Source organism: Protopterus annectens, chromosome 13.part0 (genome assembly GCF_019279795.1).
Source record: "Protopterus annectens isolate FY-2018-M chromosome 13.part0, PAN1.0, whole genome shotgun sequence".
Taxonomy (NCBI): Eukaryota; Metazoa; Chordata; order Ceratodontiformes; family Protopteridae; genus Protopterus; species Protopterus annectens.
The window spans coordinates 1,238,192,660-1,238,209,197 of NC_056747.1; the positions used below are offsets into that span (position 1 = coordinate 1,238,192,660).

The 16,538-nt window shown below is 40.6% G+C and overlaps 1 protein-coding gene across 1 annotated transcript in view; it reads left to right on the forward strand.

Moving 5' to 3' along the window:
* Nucleotides 1–16,538, forward strand: part of FAM171A2 (family with sequence similarity 171 member A2) — a 1,068,017-nt gene that overhangs the window by 870,427 nt on the left and 181,052 nt on the right. Inside the window, exon 6 of the mRNA XM_044055243.1 lies at nt 9,186–9,302. Within this exon, the coding sequence (XP_043911178.1) occupies nt 9,186–9,302 (117 nt within the window). The remainder of the gene's footprint in view (nt 1–9,185; nt 9,303–16,538) is intronic.

The window sequence follows — 16,538 nt, forward strand, 5'->3', positions numbered from 1 at the left end:
CGAGACAGTCATTTTATGTGTGTTAGACTGGTTGTACTTAACTTCTTCTTCTTCTTCTTTTGGCTTTTCCGGGTTAGGGGTCGCCACAGCGGATCACCTGTCTGCTCATGATTGGCAGTGGAGTTTTACAGTGTCGAGTTGCCAGCCCGGCGCCCAGCCTTCCACAGAAGGCACACACACACACACTCACACCTAGGGCCAAATTTAGAGTGTCCAATCCACCTGCAGCATGTCTTTGGGATGTGGGAGGAAACCGGAGCACCCGGAGGAAACCCACGTGACCACAGGGAGGACATGCAGACTCTGCACAGAAGGCACCCCAGCCGAGGATTGAACCAGAGAACCTCTTGCTGTGAGGTGACAATGCCAACCACTGCAACACCGTAGCCGCCCAGACTAGTTGTACTTAACAAGCTACCTTAAACTGATGTTCTGGTGAGGATAGTCACTGACCACATATTATGGTTACTGCTCTCATCAGATACATTTAGGTACACTTATTACTGTTGAAAACTGAGAGGAAGCTTCAAGATATCCTTTTTAACTTTATAATCAATTCTTGAACCTCGCCACTGGTTTGTAAATATGCACTTTTATGAAGAAGCACAGAGTGCTGGCCTTTAACGATGTTTTATGAGGATTGTATAGGGATACACTCCATTTATGACAATATTGCTTTATTAAAGTGCACTGTCTGATATATTATTTGTTTGTAAACTTGTTCATCTGTGGTGTGTCTGTTCAAATATCACTAAATCATTTTTTCAGATATTTCGTCAACATGGGGCAGACAATAATAATAATAATTGCTAAGACTCTGTTTGGTGTACATTGAAAAAAAATAACCCTTTTAATTCTGTGTGGCATAATTCAACAGTAGTATGCAGATGTCAGAGGCTTTAGCCACAGTTGGTGTGGTTTAGCCATGAGGGCAAAGTCTATGTGGTTAAATGACTTCAACCATGGGTATACCAATAATATCCACCACGTCCACATGTTCTCTCATGTCACATTATAGTCATAGGATTATTTTTGTTTTATTTTTATCTTTATTGTTATTTGTCAGTGTTGTGACAGTGGTGGTGTTCTACCATATAAATTTAGGTTCGATTTTGTATGTTGTTGACTACAGATAGTACATTCGTATATTTAAAGATATGGGTGTATGACAGATATTAAAAATCACCTTTTCAAATTGCAGCACATTGAGTATAAATGCTCAAAACTCAAATAGTTGTACAAACAAATAAAACCACATTAAACACTTTTTTGCTTTGACCCCCCCCCCCCACACACACCTCCTGCTATAGTTATAAACCAGCTCCAAGACAGACAAATTCCCCAATTCCAACTGTTTTGCAATCTTGCATAGAAAAAAAGCAAGTAATATGTGATCAGCTTACCTTCACTCAGCTAGCTGCACCAGCTTCTTTTCCATTTGACCAGCTGAATTCTCAATCCCAACTCTTAACGCCAACACCAGGGTAGGCAAAAAATTGTTTAATGATAAAAATCAGTTCTTCTGACTGACAAGGGGACCCTGGCTTTTGCAATCTTGCTTTTTTCAGTGCTGTGACCTTCATATAACTTAGTAAAATCATAACAGGATGTAAAACTTAAAAAAAACATGCAAACTGTTGAAAAGAACATCAAGCAATATGCAAAAATGCATACATAAATACCTAAGTATATTCTGCAACAAATCCATGACATTTTATATCTCCGATAGGATCAAGAAATGATAGAAGATGAAACTCTGAAAAATGAAAGTAACAGTATAAAAATGGGAAAAAGGGAATGTGGTTGAATGGACATAAATCTGCAAATGTCATAAGAAAAGTACATTCAGCAGCAAATCCATGACAGTCTATATAAGTATTAATTTACACACACACACGCACACACACACACACACACACACACACACACACACACTTACACACGCACACATATATATATAAATGTCTCATATGAAACACAAATGTAAATGAGTGATGGGAGTGTGTTAGGGTGGGGGGATATGGTTTCAAAAGGTATATATAAAGTTATTTTGCATTTTTGCATATTTATGTACTTTATTATGTATTTGCATATTTTGATGTTATTTTCATCTGTTTACATTTTTCAAAGTTTAATTTCTTGTTTTTTGACCCTCATTTCTGTTTGGGCATTCTAAAGGAGAGTTATATAAATATAAATACACACACACACACACACAATATATATATATATATATATATATATATATATATATATACATATATATATATATATATATATATATATATATATATATATATATATATATATATATATATAAAATGTCATGTATTTGATGCTTATTTCTGTATATTGATGTTATTTCAACAGTTTGTCATTTTTTTGTTGATTTATGTCTCACACTATTACAAACCTAGACTGCAAAACCAAGGATCTATTGTATTATTAAAAACATTTTTTGAACTGTCTTGGTGCTGGAGTTTTGATGTTTTTCCATGGTGGTTCCCTGGACCATTTCATATAGTTGTGCACCTTGTATCTTGCAAAACGTACACATATATTGCGGAAATAACAGTATATCCGGGTAAAGGCTGGATAAACTGAAAAGACAAAAACAACTGTTCCTTTAAGACCATTATTGAGATCGAGACCTTTAACCCACCATAATTTAAACTGATTATATAAAATGGAATTGTGTTTTTGTCTTTTAGATCTGAAGAAGTGCCTGTGATAGGCGTGAAAAAAGTTTTAATAAGTTTTTAATATAATAGTGCGTTCTGCTGTGTTTGGCTGGAAAATACTTTTTTCTTCACATAGATACAAAGGTATGTGGATGCGTGTATGTGTACACTTTTTACCTTCCATTAACTACATAGAGAGAAATGTTAACCCTACTAACATTTTGAAGGTATGCTTCCTAGGATCTTAGGCTTATATGTTTACTGCTGGGTTACCTAAACCTATTGATTCAAATGCATATATTATTTCACAGAAAAGCCTTAGCAAACCAACATTTGGTGGAGGTGTGATATGAAAAATAAAAGCAGAAGTTTCCCCTGCAGAGACAAAGAAGTCCAGGCTGATACCTGTAAATCTTTGTCCCACAGTTTGAGTGTGAGCCACAACAGCAAAGGTATTTCTTCAGTTTGACAGGTGATCTTGTTTTTACTAACACAGTCACACATTATAAAAACACGCCAAGGGTGCATGCAGAGGGTGGGATCAAGGTGATTCCTTCTCCTTAGTTTACCCCTGACTTAATCTTCCTTTAGTTCATAGATAACACTACTGCCACTAAGAAGAATTTGCAGGCTTTATACTCATTCGTCATGACAACCTGTCAGCAGTAGCCTGTGTAGGAAAAAAACATAGGTTTAGGCAAAATAAAGATTTACCAGCCTGATTCAAAAAATCTGCAGTATTGTTTTATTTCAGATGATGCTCTAAGAAACAGAATGAAATAATGTGCACTGTCCCTTTAAGTAATAACAAGTCTTGACCGACGGGATGATACCATGAGGTAACTAAGATTTATAGCACATGATGACCTAGGCGATATTGCTTCTCCCATGGATAACAAAAAAGACTCTTTGTATAATCAGATGGTGCTGCTTCCGCTTGTAAGTAGATTTTAAACATTACTAATGTCATGTGTCGCACCTAGCCATTGTAGCGAGTGTGTTGTAATGCAAAATGAATGGGGGTGGAGTAATGTGGTTGCCTTTTGTCTTTGTGCATCTCATTGTATGTGCTACCTGGCTATGTGTTAGCCTGATATAAACTTATTTAATAACTTTTTCTGCATTTGGAGGAATTCACAGGGAATGAGATGCATTGTGACTTTTATTTAAAGCATAATTTGTCAGGATGTAAGCTATTCCTGGGGATGCGATAATCAGCAGCTTGTTCCAAAGCAGTGCTTTTCCTAAATCTTTTTATTTTTTCTGTCTTACTCATGAGACCATTTCCTTATGTCATATTACTGGCAGTTATCATACTTCATCATTAACACCCTATACTAATGCATGGTCTTTACCAGAAGGCATATAAAGATAGATGTGAAGAACTCGGTATGTACAATTTGGCAGAAGGTGAACGCATGTTAGTGTTGTAGCAGAAACATGTTAAAGGCCTTAAGGGAATCCACAAGTACCAAACAGAGCATGTGTGTAAAATAAGAGATTAATGAAGGCATGAGAATATGGTCTGAAGATGCGAGGTGAGTGGCCTAGGGGAATACAGTGAAACATTTTTTCACGGAAAAGGTAGTCATTTATTGGGAAAATCTTCCTGAAGAGGTTCTAAGGTCAAAAACTTGTGACAAATTTAAATCTGTGGGTTGGACATAAGGTAATTCATATGAGGGATAGAAGATGCTGATAAAGTAACATATGTAGTGTATCCATGAGGTAGAACAATTAGTTGGTTAAGTAGGCAGAGTAATCATTATCTGCTGTCAAACACTGTATTTTTGCATTATTTATTAATGTACTTTAACTTTGTTTCAGCAGCTGGCCCTTGGCTCACCCTATGTTATTCCCCCTTAGTACCTTAGATACAAGGTGGTGCCTTCATTTTCACTTCATCTTATAGCAAGTGTCATCTCTTTTTTGTCATCAGATGGTGATCTTCCATGACAGTTTATCATGCCCTCTCTGCATCTCATTCCTGTGAACCATGTCTAACTAAGTATCATCACAACGATGTTCATTTACAGCAGCTAGAATAGTGGCTGTGAGTGACCTTCTCTGTCTAGTGTAATTGTAGGCTGATATAACAATAGACAGACATGTCGTACCTTATCTTCTGTTTTTCATCAGTTTGCTGATATATAGTAGCCCAGGAAAAGCATGACAAAATGCATGTCACCACCATACTGGCCATGTGGCACAGAGGGATGGAGCTTTTTACTATGCCTTCACTGGCCATAATGGGCACGAATGTGGAGGAACCAGCTAAAGTGAGGTAGGAATGAATAGTCAAGGTCAGCTTGTCTGTCCCAGAATGATAAAACAGAGAGAGTCCTATCACCTGAGTGTCATCAGTCTGACATATGAGTGACAGACGGGATCTAGACTGCCAAGGACTGCTTTACATGCCATTCAGGAGGTGTAGATGATTGTGAATGCTCAGATACACCACTCTGGATGCATCTCATGTTGGGGATGGCAGGTGGAGAAATGAACTCGCAAACCATGTGGGAGGAGGTAAAGCTCAAGTAACAAGCAATGATTGGACTGTGGATGGATAAGCATGGAACATTCCGGACAGAGTAATAGGTAGACGGGAGGCAATTCAGAAATATAGCAAGAAACGGCATCAGAATGCTATTAAAAATACGTATGCCAGCATCAGCCCTGGTACTTTGCTGATTCTGAAAAGATTGACCAGTGCTAGACAGTCAGAAAATGGTGGGGGGAGTAAAAAAACGACCAAACTGTTGGCTTCATTGATGTTGTTGTACTATCTTTGACCTTCCACCAAGTAGTAACTGATTCATAAGAAACAGGACATTCCTAAATGAAACCTGTTTTCTGACACTGTGTTCTCCATTACCTAAATCCTAACCTTACATTTTGAGTGTAATGAAATGTGCACCTAATACTGCACTACTGTATCATTTATGGGGTCTATATTAGAACACCAAACATTCAAAATGTTGAGTGTTCTAATATCGAACACTAGCAATCGAAAAAAATAAAAAAAACATTGAACATTCGGAACAGCGAATTTTTTCCTAGGGAAACAATTTGCTGTTCCAAAACACAAACACACAACACAAGCACACCAAACAAACAGCAATCCACACACATACACCTAAACTCTAACACCTAACCGTACACTAAATTATACAAACACCACTAATTATCCATTTACCTTAACCCAAACCCTAACCCTAAGGTCTGTCACTATCGCACAGTCACCTCACCTGTGCCCTAACCCTAACTCTAACTCACCTAACCCGCCCTAACCCACATGTCCACACAATCACACACTTACCTGAACCTGACCCGTAACTTTCCAACAGAGCGCTGAAAATGCCGAAGCAACAGAAACGGACAACCAGATTATTTCCCTAGGAAAGAATTCGGTTTCCTGTTACTTTGATATTTTCGGTGTTCGCTGAAAACGGGTCGATATTAGAACATCTGACATTTCAAATGTTCTGTGTTCTAATATAGACCCCATTTATGAATGATTATCTCCAGGCCCTATGCCATCCTGTAGGTCTATAGGAGGGTCTGTGTCGCATAAAAGTAGCAGGAGGGAACATATGCAAGCAGAACATATTTAGAAATAATGGGTGTCATTCCTTAGATTTACATTTGCAACTTAAATGCCCTTCTGTTTGTAATCAGATAATACAAAAGAGTTGTAAAACCAGACCAAAATTAATAGCAAAATGTTATAAAGGAAAATATTGTAATAAGTAAGCTTAGGTACTTATTTGTGAGGGAACTTTACTGGCATATTTCTTACACAGATTTTAAGAAAGATTGACAGCCATAAAGAATCTAAGTCATTAATAATGACTGATCAAGTTGCACTGTATTGTTACATTGCTGTCCATCCACAGTCCAGTTCTTGTTGTGTCAGAATGTCCATCATTACCCTTAATGCAGCGTGATGGCTGTACCAATACTTATAACTGAATTTGCTTTTACCGGGTAGTTTTGCTAAGCATGATCCTTTAAGAAGTGAATGTACAACATTGTTGGCATACAGGACTGAGCAGTTGTACAGGGCATATAGAGTAAAGAAAATTAAAGTAGAACAAAATGTGTAACACAGACGTACTAAACTGTGAAAGATACTGAAAGGACCAAGACATGAGAAAAGACATTGAAAGTTGGGCATTATGTATATTAGAAGAAAAAAAGAAAAAAAACATGAACCTGATTTGGATGGACCACCTTGTTAGAGGGTAAGAAGGAGGGGAATTTAAAAAGAAAGAACAAGAGCAGGAGAAAGAGGCATTAATAGCTTCTGGAAGGGTTTAGTTCAAAATCAGTTTGAGGGCTAAGCCTGTGCTGGTGGGCAAAGCCCTAACTAAGGTCCATCCCAGTTCAATTAACGGTTGACACACGTAATGGTGGAGACAAAGAAGATGGACACACTCATCCTGGGCCTGGGGAAGGTGTGATAGTCCAAGTTGTCTACATCTGCTGTTCCAAGAGTGATTGGCCTCCCTGCAGTGGGCAAAGGAACATCTGGAGCAGGGAGCTAGCTTAGGACAGGCATGGATAGGGCCATCCAAGCTGATGATGGTTGCCATTGCATGCACATGAGAAGGAGCATGTATATGCATGGTGGTAGGACATAGGTGGTTGTGTGCTCTCACTGACACGAAGGGACAGGAGTTAGGTGTAACAGAAATGCCTCTGTCTATACCATCAAGATATAGAGTGGCAAGAAAGGGCCACACTGTGTAATTTCTTGGCTCGGGGACAATCAGGAACCATTCTGAAACATGAAGGATCATGGTCTGAGGAGGTTGAATCTAGATCCTCAGGCCACCGTGACAAGAGCACCATCTCTACAGCATTGGTTGGTATGAGTGGACATGGACAGTTGCATGAGGTACCTTAATAGTGGTCTGGATGATGGTCCTCTTCAAACAGGTTCCTTCTGCTAGGGCTGATACTTGGCATAGGGAATAAATTGGCTTGTGTCCCACAGGAAGCGGAAGACTTTATGGGTGGCAGGAACAGAGGCAAAAAGCACAAAAGGAAAAACAAACTTGAGGGTTGGAGAGGGTAGTAAGACTGTGGACTGTAGTAGCTTGGTGTTGGTGATGGGGGGGGGGTTGCAGAGCAGAGAACAAATGTGGCAGGTGTAGGGGAGTTGTAGTTGTGCATAGTCTACTGACAACAGTCACACTTAAAGGACAGTGTCACTTCTTCCACTGGTATTGTCTCGTGTTTATAGGCTGGGGATGTAAAGTTTGTCTTGTCCATCTGATTGTACAGCTAGTTCTTATGTAGCCATCCCTTGCTTTGTCAGCACTGCCCTCACACTTTGTCTGACACATGTGCTGTTGACCGTGCTGAAACCTCAAATTGTTCCAGCTTTTTTAAGGTATGCAAACCATTGTTTTATTAGGCCATTCTGATGTCAGACACAGTGGTACCATTTTGTAATGAATTCTTCTTTATCAGCCTTGAAATGTTTTGTGAACATTACTGCACAGACCACTCTCTTCACTTCTGCTACCGTCATGTTTTGTGACGTGCTCTTCAATTAGAATTTGTTTACAACATACGTTTTAATTATTATTATTTGGATATCTAATGGGATAGTTTGTGTAATGCTCTATGTGATTCATAGTCCAGTTTGTGGCTGAAAAGAGCTTCAGGTCCAGATTACTTTTCATGTAAACAAACAAATAAGAAGCAAGTTGCTCATACTTAGGTATGTATGTGACCCATTTGGAATACAAAAAATAATCCAACACAAAAATGACTTGAGAAGCCTAAAAGAGGCAAGGAAATTAAAAACAAAGTAAAATGCTAATTCTGTTATCCTTCCTCGATGTCTGGGTTGAAGCTCCTGGGTGTTACACAACTTTGAGTGCGCAAACATTCAAAGAAGGGGTAACAACACAATCTGTTGTGTACAATCCCCCGTTTATTTTAATAGCATAGCATGCATTTTGTGCTATGTGTGGTCCTATCTATATCTAGATAAGGTGCACACACATGTCTGCTTGGCAGGGACTCGATTCCTGTACTGAGTAGTGAAGAGTAAACATGTAATTCTGCATTTTAAATGTAAAGATCTGTTTTATCAGGCATTCAGGAGAATTTATATTTGGTATTCAGAGAGCTTATGGAAGGGAATTTGCTAGAAGTGTACTTTTTCAGCAAGTCAGTCATTGTGGTCAGATATTCATTGAATAAATGCATCTGTTCTCCACATAGTCCCACTGGGCATACTAAACACTTTTCTTTATCAGGGAAAACCCATTCAGCAGGACAAATGATGCAGCAAAATGTGAATCAAGTCCTTAGAGGGAAACCATAAAATAATGTAGAACTGCACCGCTTCTTTTATTCTGTCCATCCAAAATGAGAGATTTAGCAGCCAGTACTGATAACTGTAAAAATGATAACGCTGTGTGAAGAGTGTGTAGTAGAACACAAAAAGTACTTTGTTGTGTGATCTTTTTCTTTTTGTCGTTTCAGGGTTTTGGGTGAGAAATGGGTCTGGTATGATAAAAAAGGAGGAGAAGGTTCTCACCTGGAATTACGTAGCACCTCAGCTTGGCTGTTGGGTGGCAGCTGTGCCCGCATTTACAACAGGTAAGAAAGCTGGAATGGAATGCATACAGTTATATTTAATAGAGGGTTCCAGAGAATTGCTGTGTCACTGTGTGCTTACTGTCATTAATGGCTGTGTCTGGAGATTCAATAGTACCTAAGGGTACCTGTTCTCATGGCTGATAGAAGACCCTGTGTGTGTGCAATGCTCGCAGTTTGTGTGTGTGTGTGTGTGTGTGTGTGTGTGTGTGTGTGTGTGTGTGTATGTGTCAACCTCTCTGTTTCAATGATCAGTACATATTGTAGTTGTAAAACAGTGTCAGCATTTGCCTTTTATGATTATTGGTACAGTGTCTGAGGGTCTGATGGTGCCAGTCTTCCTGCTTTGATTATTGGTAGATATTTTAAGGTGTGATGGCAATGGAGAATGCACATTCCGATTCGGGCACATACTATCACAATGTAATGTTATCAGTATGTGTCTGTCTAGTTTGTTGCCAAACATTCTTGTGGTGCGACAATATGAGCATGTGTAGCCGTAGCTGTACCATCTGATAGCACATATTCTGAGAGCGTGATGTGAGTGCATGCCTGTACTTTTTGATGGCTCATATGCTTATGATGTTAATGTGTGCTTGCATTAGTTGTTGGAACAGTCAGAATGTGTGAAACTATCAGAGTGTGCATGCTTTGATTAATGATGCAGATTCTGAGGGTGTGACAGTTTCAGAGTGTGATAGTTATTACATTTGTTGCATAGTTCCTAGACATTGCCGTGTCAAAGACTGCCTTTTGCCTTTATTGAAACAGAGTCTGAGGGTGAGATATGTTTTCTTTCCTGACTAGTGCATAATCCAAGGGCTCACTTATGTCAGAATGTGATTGTGCTGATTAATAGTGCCGAGTCTTAAATATGATGCATCTATACCTCTCAACCTCCTAAAGCAAGAAATCTGGACAAAGCCTAAAATAATGGGGGAACAAAGTGCCAAAAATAAGGACATATTTTAAATATTGCTCTTATAAACTTAGAAAGCTGCTTGAATAACAGGATTTGTGTTAGCTTGCATTTTCTAAAGGATGTGAAGTTTGAAACTCAAATATATGTCATTTAGTGACTTAATTCCTGTGTGATTTGCAAAAAAACCACAGATTGTATGAGGAACATACCGAATATCTGAGGCAGAAATCTGGACATTCTGTAAAAATCTGTACAGTTGAGAGGTATGGTCAACCTCTTAGAACAAGAAATCTGGACAAAGCCTAAAACAATGTGGGGACAAAAGCCCCAAAACAGGGACAAATTTAAATAGTTGCTGTTATAAACTTATAAACTTAGCATACATTTTCTGAATGATCTTCTTCTTCTTCTTCTTCTTTCGGCTTTTCCCGGTTAGGGGTCGCCACAGCGGATCACCTTGTCCGCACATTGATTGGCAGTGGAGTTTTACAGTGTCGAGTTGCCAGCCCGGCGCCCAACCTTCCACAGAAGGCACACTCATATGCACACCTAGGGCCAATTTAGAGTGTCCAATCCACCTGCAGCATGTCTTTGGGATGTGGGAGGAAACCGGAGCACCCGGAGGAAACCCACGCGACCACAGGGAGGACATGCAGACTCCGCACAGAAGGCACCCCAGCCGAGGATCAAACCGGAGAACCTCTTGCTGTGAGGCGACAATGCTAACCACTGCACCACCGTGGCCGCCCTAGCATACATTTTCTGAATGATATGAAGTCTAAAATTTAAAAGTATGCTATTATTTCATGACTTCAATTCTCAGTGATTTGCCAGAAAACCAGAAATTTTATGAGGAACAGACCAAAAATCTGGACATTTTGTGAAAATCTGTACAGTTGAGAGGTATGTCCCAGCTCTCATAAGTGTTTATGCACAGTCTGCTTATGTACTGTACTCTTAGAATTAGTTACATCAGCATGCAGCTACTGCATTAACTGATACATACTCTGGACGTGATTATCTCATAGTACTTCTGCTGTCATGACTGATGATGTCAGCATTTGAGTTACCATTATGATCCTGCTGTGATAATTTGTGCATACTGTCAGGTTGTAATACACTAGTGTGAGAGGGCTGTCATGGTAAGTACTTTAAAGGTGTCTTGTACCAGCCTGAGTCATCAGTTATAATTCCTACATACTCCTGGAGGGGATAAACAGTGTTCATGACTGGTACATGCTCTCAGGATGTGATGTACCAAAGTGAGCATGTTGTCATGACTCCTAATACCCTCAAGGTTTGATGTACCTGTGTGAACTTGCTGTCATGATCTTCAGTTGCTGTCAGAGTGTCATGTATCATAATGAGCCTTCTTTTATGATTGATACGTAATCTTCAATCACGTTGTACCAGTCTCAGCTTGCTGTCATGATTGGTAGTTACTCTCAGGGTATAATGTACCACTGTGAGCCATTAGTCATAATTACTGCATATTGTCATGGTGTGATGTACCAATGTAAGCATGTTGTCATGATTGGTACATACAGAGATGGATTATAGACAAATTGGGCCCTAGGCAGGCTAGGCCTCCCCCTAGGCATTTCAGTGTCCCATTACTTGGCTGCCTTTCCCCAGTTACCATAAAATACTGGTCAAACCTGTCAGTGCATACTGTTTTCTCCTTTACTTTTAAAATGATTCCAGAGATTTGATTCACAATCTTTATTTCAAATTTTATAGCAAAAACACTGATGGCTATTTGCTAAACAAAACAAAACAGTTTTGTATTAAAAACAGACTTCATCTGAGCAACAGTAAACTTCTCTTCCCTTAAAACTCACATTAATTGAAAATTCAAATGCATCTGACCAGTGGTGGGTTATGTGTACATTTATATCCTCAGACATGCCCCACACCCAACAGTTATAGATGTTCTTCCTGTTTCACTGTTGCAGTCATCACATTTAGGTTATATGTTTGCAGTAGCCCTCAGTCGGCCTGATTAACAAAGTCTTGGGTCCTGCATCGGTTGCTGTCCCTTCTTCCGTGACGTTAGATCTATAAAACATGCAGCCGACGTCATTACCTCAGTCTTTCTTGCCGTGGGGTGCCCGAAGCAGAAGCAGTTTGCAAGTGCCGGTCGGCCGACTCCTGAAATTTTCATTTTCGAGTTTCAGAACCGAAGTCTTAAACTAAAAGCTAAGTACCCCGTTGGGGAAACTTTTTCTTACTCTAACCAATGTCAGTAAAAGTAAATAATTGCATTACTTGTGGAAAGCAAATACCTCATAAAGATTTTCATTTGTACTGTATTCCTTGCCTAGGCCCTGACCACAACGTACCTTGTTGTCAGTTTTATGCCTTATTTAAACCACGAACTACCCATCATCGGTATATTTTCGCTTCTAAATATTTTGGGGCTCGGTTCAATTATCCTGATATGTCTTCGGTAAGCCATCCAACTACCGACATTCCGAAAAAACGCAACAATAAAGACAGAGACAGGCTGCCTAGGTCCAAAGCTGCTGACGATGCTTCTCCTAAGCCAGTCACCAGTTCGCCAGTACTCAGTGAGGCGCTTTCGCAGCCCCTGATACCCTCTAGTTCAGATTCGCAGGCCTGTACTGAGACCCATTTGGAGTCTGCTATGCTGCGAGATGCTTCAACTGTGGAACATGTGGATGTCTCTACCTTGGATGGGTCCGCTGTGCAGGCACCGGCTTGTAAGAGTATTCAGGCCTACTGACTTGCATATTAAACTGACGCCATCTTCTTCTTCAAGGTCTAAAACTCGAACCATGCCTAGGAAACTGATGCCCAGACCGCATGGTCAGGCCTTTATGCCTAAAAAAGAAATGATAAGAATGGCTGAAGACCTTATTACTTTAATCAGGGGAAGCCAGCCTTCCCCCTCTAAGAGACCTAGGACTGAGTTTGCTCATGATTCTTCTGACCAGGATTCTGAATTTTCTATTTCCTATGATGACCAGAATTTAACCTTATCTACCTATGAGGATTCTGATGCTGAGGACTTATACTCTCAGGGAGCATTTTTGTTGGGAAAGGTAGGATTTCTCTGATTCTAAAAAGAGGCTTAGGGATTTCTTACTCCTGCCTCAACACAGGTCTTTAGCTATCCCCCTGTACTAGACATTGTTGATGATGCCTTTTCAGAATCTAGCTTGGCCCCTGATTCTTTACATCCTGCTCCCAGAAAACCTGACTCTCACAAGCTCCTTTTTAAAAATCCTACTGCAGATCCTGAGACCATTTCACAGGGACCCAAGGGCATTAAAGCTACTACTGCAAAAAATCCTACCCCCTCTGATAGAGACTCCAGGACGCTGGATAGATGGGGTAAGAAGGTATGCACTTCTGCAACCTTGGCCATTAGGGCCTTAAACTACCAGTTTCGTATATTAAAGTATCAGCAGCATATTATTGGATTACTTAAACAGAAAATTATGTTGATTCCTGAGTGTGCTGAAAATAAGGATTACTGCATTCAGCTGAACAAGTTGGAAAACATACTTTGCAATGTGGTTTTGATTCACTAGAGGCATCTTGCAGGGCTGCTGTAACTGGGTGTGTACTTAGAAGGCATGCTTTGCTTAAGGAGCAGTCCTTGCCAGATCATGTAAAAGTGAAATTACTGGATGCTCCCTTAAACCAGGAACGCCTCTTTGGCAACAAGGCAGAAGAAGTTCTTAAAAAGATGGAGGAAAAAGCTAAATCTATGCAAACTGTTAAAGATTTTTTACAAGTACAACCTCCAAAGTTTAGTAGGCATTGGCCTTCCAAGAACTGGTCCTTTCCTGCCTCTTCCAGATCTTCTCAGTCCAAACTAAGACCCAGCAGAGCTCCCAGGCTTCATTCCCAGGGTACGCACAGGACTAAGCAGTGGGGGGCCTCCACTTCCAAATCTGGGAGTAATAAAACTCCCCCCATGGCAAACTGTCTCAATGACTTCTTTTTAAAACTTCCAAGCACTTCTCAACTGACTGCCCCTTTGTGGGGAAAGATTGCTCTTCATGCAAAGAACTGGGAACTCATTACCCAGGACAAATGGGATTTAAATATAGTGTCCCAGGGATACAGATGTCACTTCCACACGTTACCAACACCAAGCAGGTGGCCAGATCTACTATAAAATCAGTGGGCAGAGGCCCAAAAGCAAGTACTTTCTCTCCTAAGCATGAGGGGGGGGGGGGCTATTCAATTGGTACCAGAAGAGGAAAAGGGACAAGGTTTCTACTCAAGACAAATGGGATTTAAATATAGTGTCCCAGGGATACAGATGTCACTTCCACACGTTACCAACACCAAGCAGGTGGCCAGATCTACCCCAAAATCAGTGGGCAGAGGCCCAAAAGCAAGTACTTTCTCTCCTAAGCATGGGGGGGCTATTCAATTGGTACCAGAAGAGGAAAAGGGACAAGGTTTCTACTCAAGACTTTTCTGGGTACCCAGAAAAGGCAATTCATGGCGTCCTATCCTGGACCTGTCTACTCTAAACACCTTTTTGGTGATTCCAAAATTCAAGATGCTGACTCTTCACCAGTTGCTCCCTATTCTAGGCAAGGACGCCTGCTTGACAACACTAGATTTAAAGGAAGCATACCTGCACATCCCAATCAGGGAATCTTGCAGAAGATACCTATGCTTCAAAGCAGGTTACACACACTGTCAGTTCTCTACACTGCCCTTTGGCTTATCTACTGCGCCCAGGGTATTCACAAAGTGCCTAGCTCCAGTCATTGTATTTTGCAGGCAAAGAAATATTCAAATATCCTCATACCTGAATGATTGTCTAATTCAGGCAGAAAGCCAGGACATACTTTTGAATCATCTGACCTTTGTACAAAAGGAGCTAACTTGTCTGGGGTACACCATAAACAAAAAGAAATCACACCTGGTACCCTGTCAACAAATTATATTCCTGGGAGCAAGCTTGAATACAACTTCCCAGATGGCTTTCCTCACGCCAGAGAAACAAATTCATTTGACAACCTACTTCAAACAAGTGGCCAGAAAACCCCTGCTCTCTGCAAGGTAAATACTAAAAGCCTTGGGGTTCATGGTCTCCTGCATTCTTCTAATTCCATATGCAAGACTGCATATGAGGAAACTACAATGGTATCTAAAAAGCCTATGGTGTCAACATTCTCAGGATTTAGAAGCAGTGATTCCTATCATACCTTGCCTATGCCTAGAATTCCTTTGGTGGGCAGAGGCCTGTCACCAAAACAAGGGACTACCATTCACACTACCCCCTGCCACCCAAACCCTAACAACAGGCACATCATACTATGCATGGGGGGCTCACCTGGCAGGGAAGTGCATTCAGGGCAAATGTAACCCAAGTCAAATGCACCTGCATATCAATCAAAAAGAACTGTTAGCTGTACAGAATGCTCTGACAGCCTTCAAGGACCACATTCTTCCAGGACAATTAATGGTAAAGACGGACAACACCACTGTTGTGTGATACATAAACAAGCAGGGGGGTACACATTCTTACTCCTCTGCAGACTAGCCATGGCATTGTGGAACACAGCCCTGAGCTACCAAGTGCATCTACAAGCTCAATTCCTGCCAGGAAAACTAAATACACTGGCAGACGAACTAAGCAGAAACCTCATGGACCTATATGAGTGGAAACTGGAACCAAGGATTTTCAACATGTTGACAAGCAAATGGGGGAGCCCAGATATAGACCTGTTTGCCTCCCCCCAGAACTATCAGTTGGACAAATTCTGCACAAGGACTCCCCACAAAAAATGCTTGGAAAGTGGATGCTCTGTCCTTCAGCTGGAAAAACCTATCAGTTTATGCCTTTCCCCGTCTGTCTCTGCTCTCCAACGTACTACTAAAAATCAAACAGGGCAAACCAAGGATGATTTTAATTGCATCAGACTGGCCACGCCAACACTGGTAGGACCCCCCACAGTGTGTCACTGTTGGCCCTATGGCACCTACCTCAGACTCCTACCCTACTGTCTCAGCAAGAGAACCAGATTTTACACCCTCAGCTTCAAACACTGAACCTAGCAGCCTGGCTAATTACCTAATCTCTCCTTTACCATCCCTTAGTAAACCAGTGATGGATATCATTTTAGAGGCAAGGAGGCCTAGTACTAGAAAATATATGCTGAAAAATGGAAAAGATTCTGTGCCTGAAACCACTCTCAAGGGATGTGCACAGCAGTGCCCAGTTTACCTCAGTTTTTACAATACATAACTGAGATGCTTCACAAGGGCCTGTCTTTCTCCTTTATCAAAGTTCACGCCTCAGCCATTTCAGCTCATTATAACAC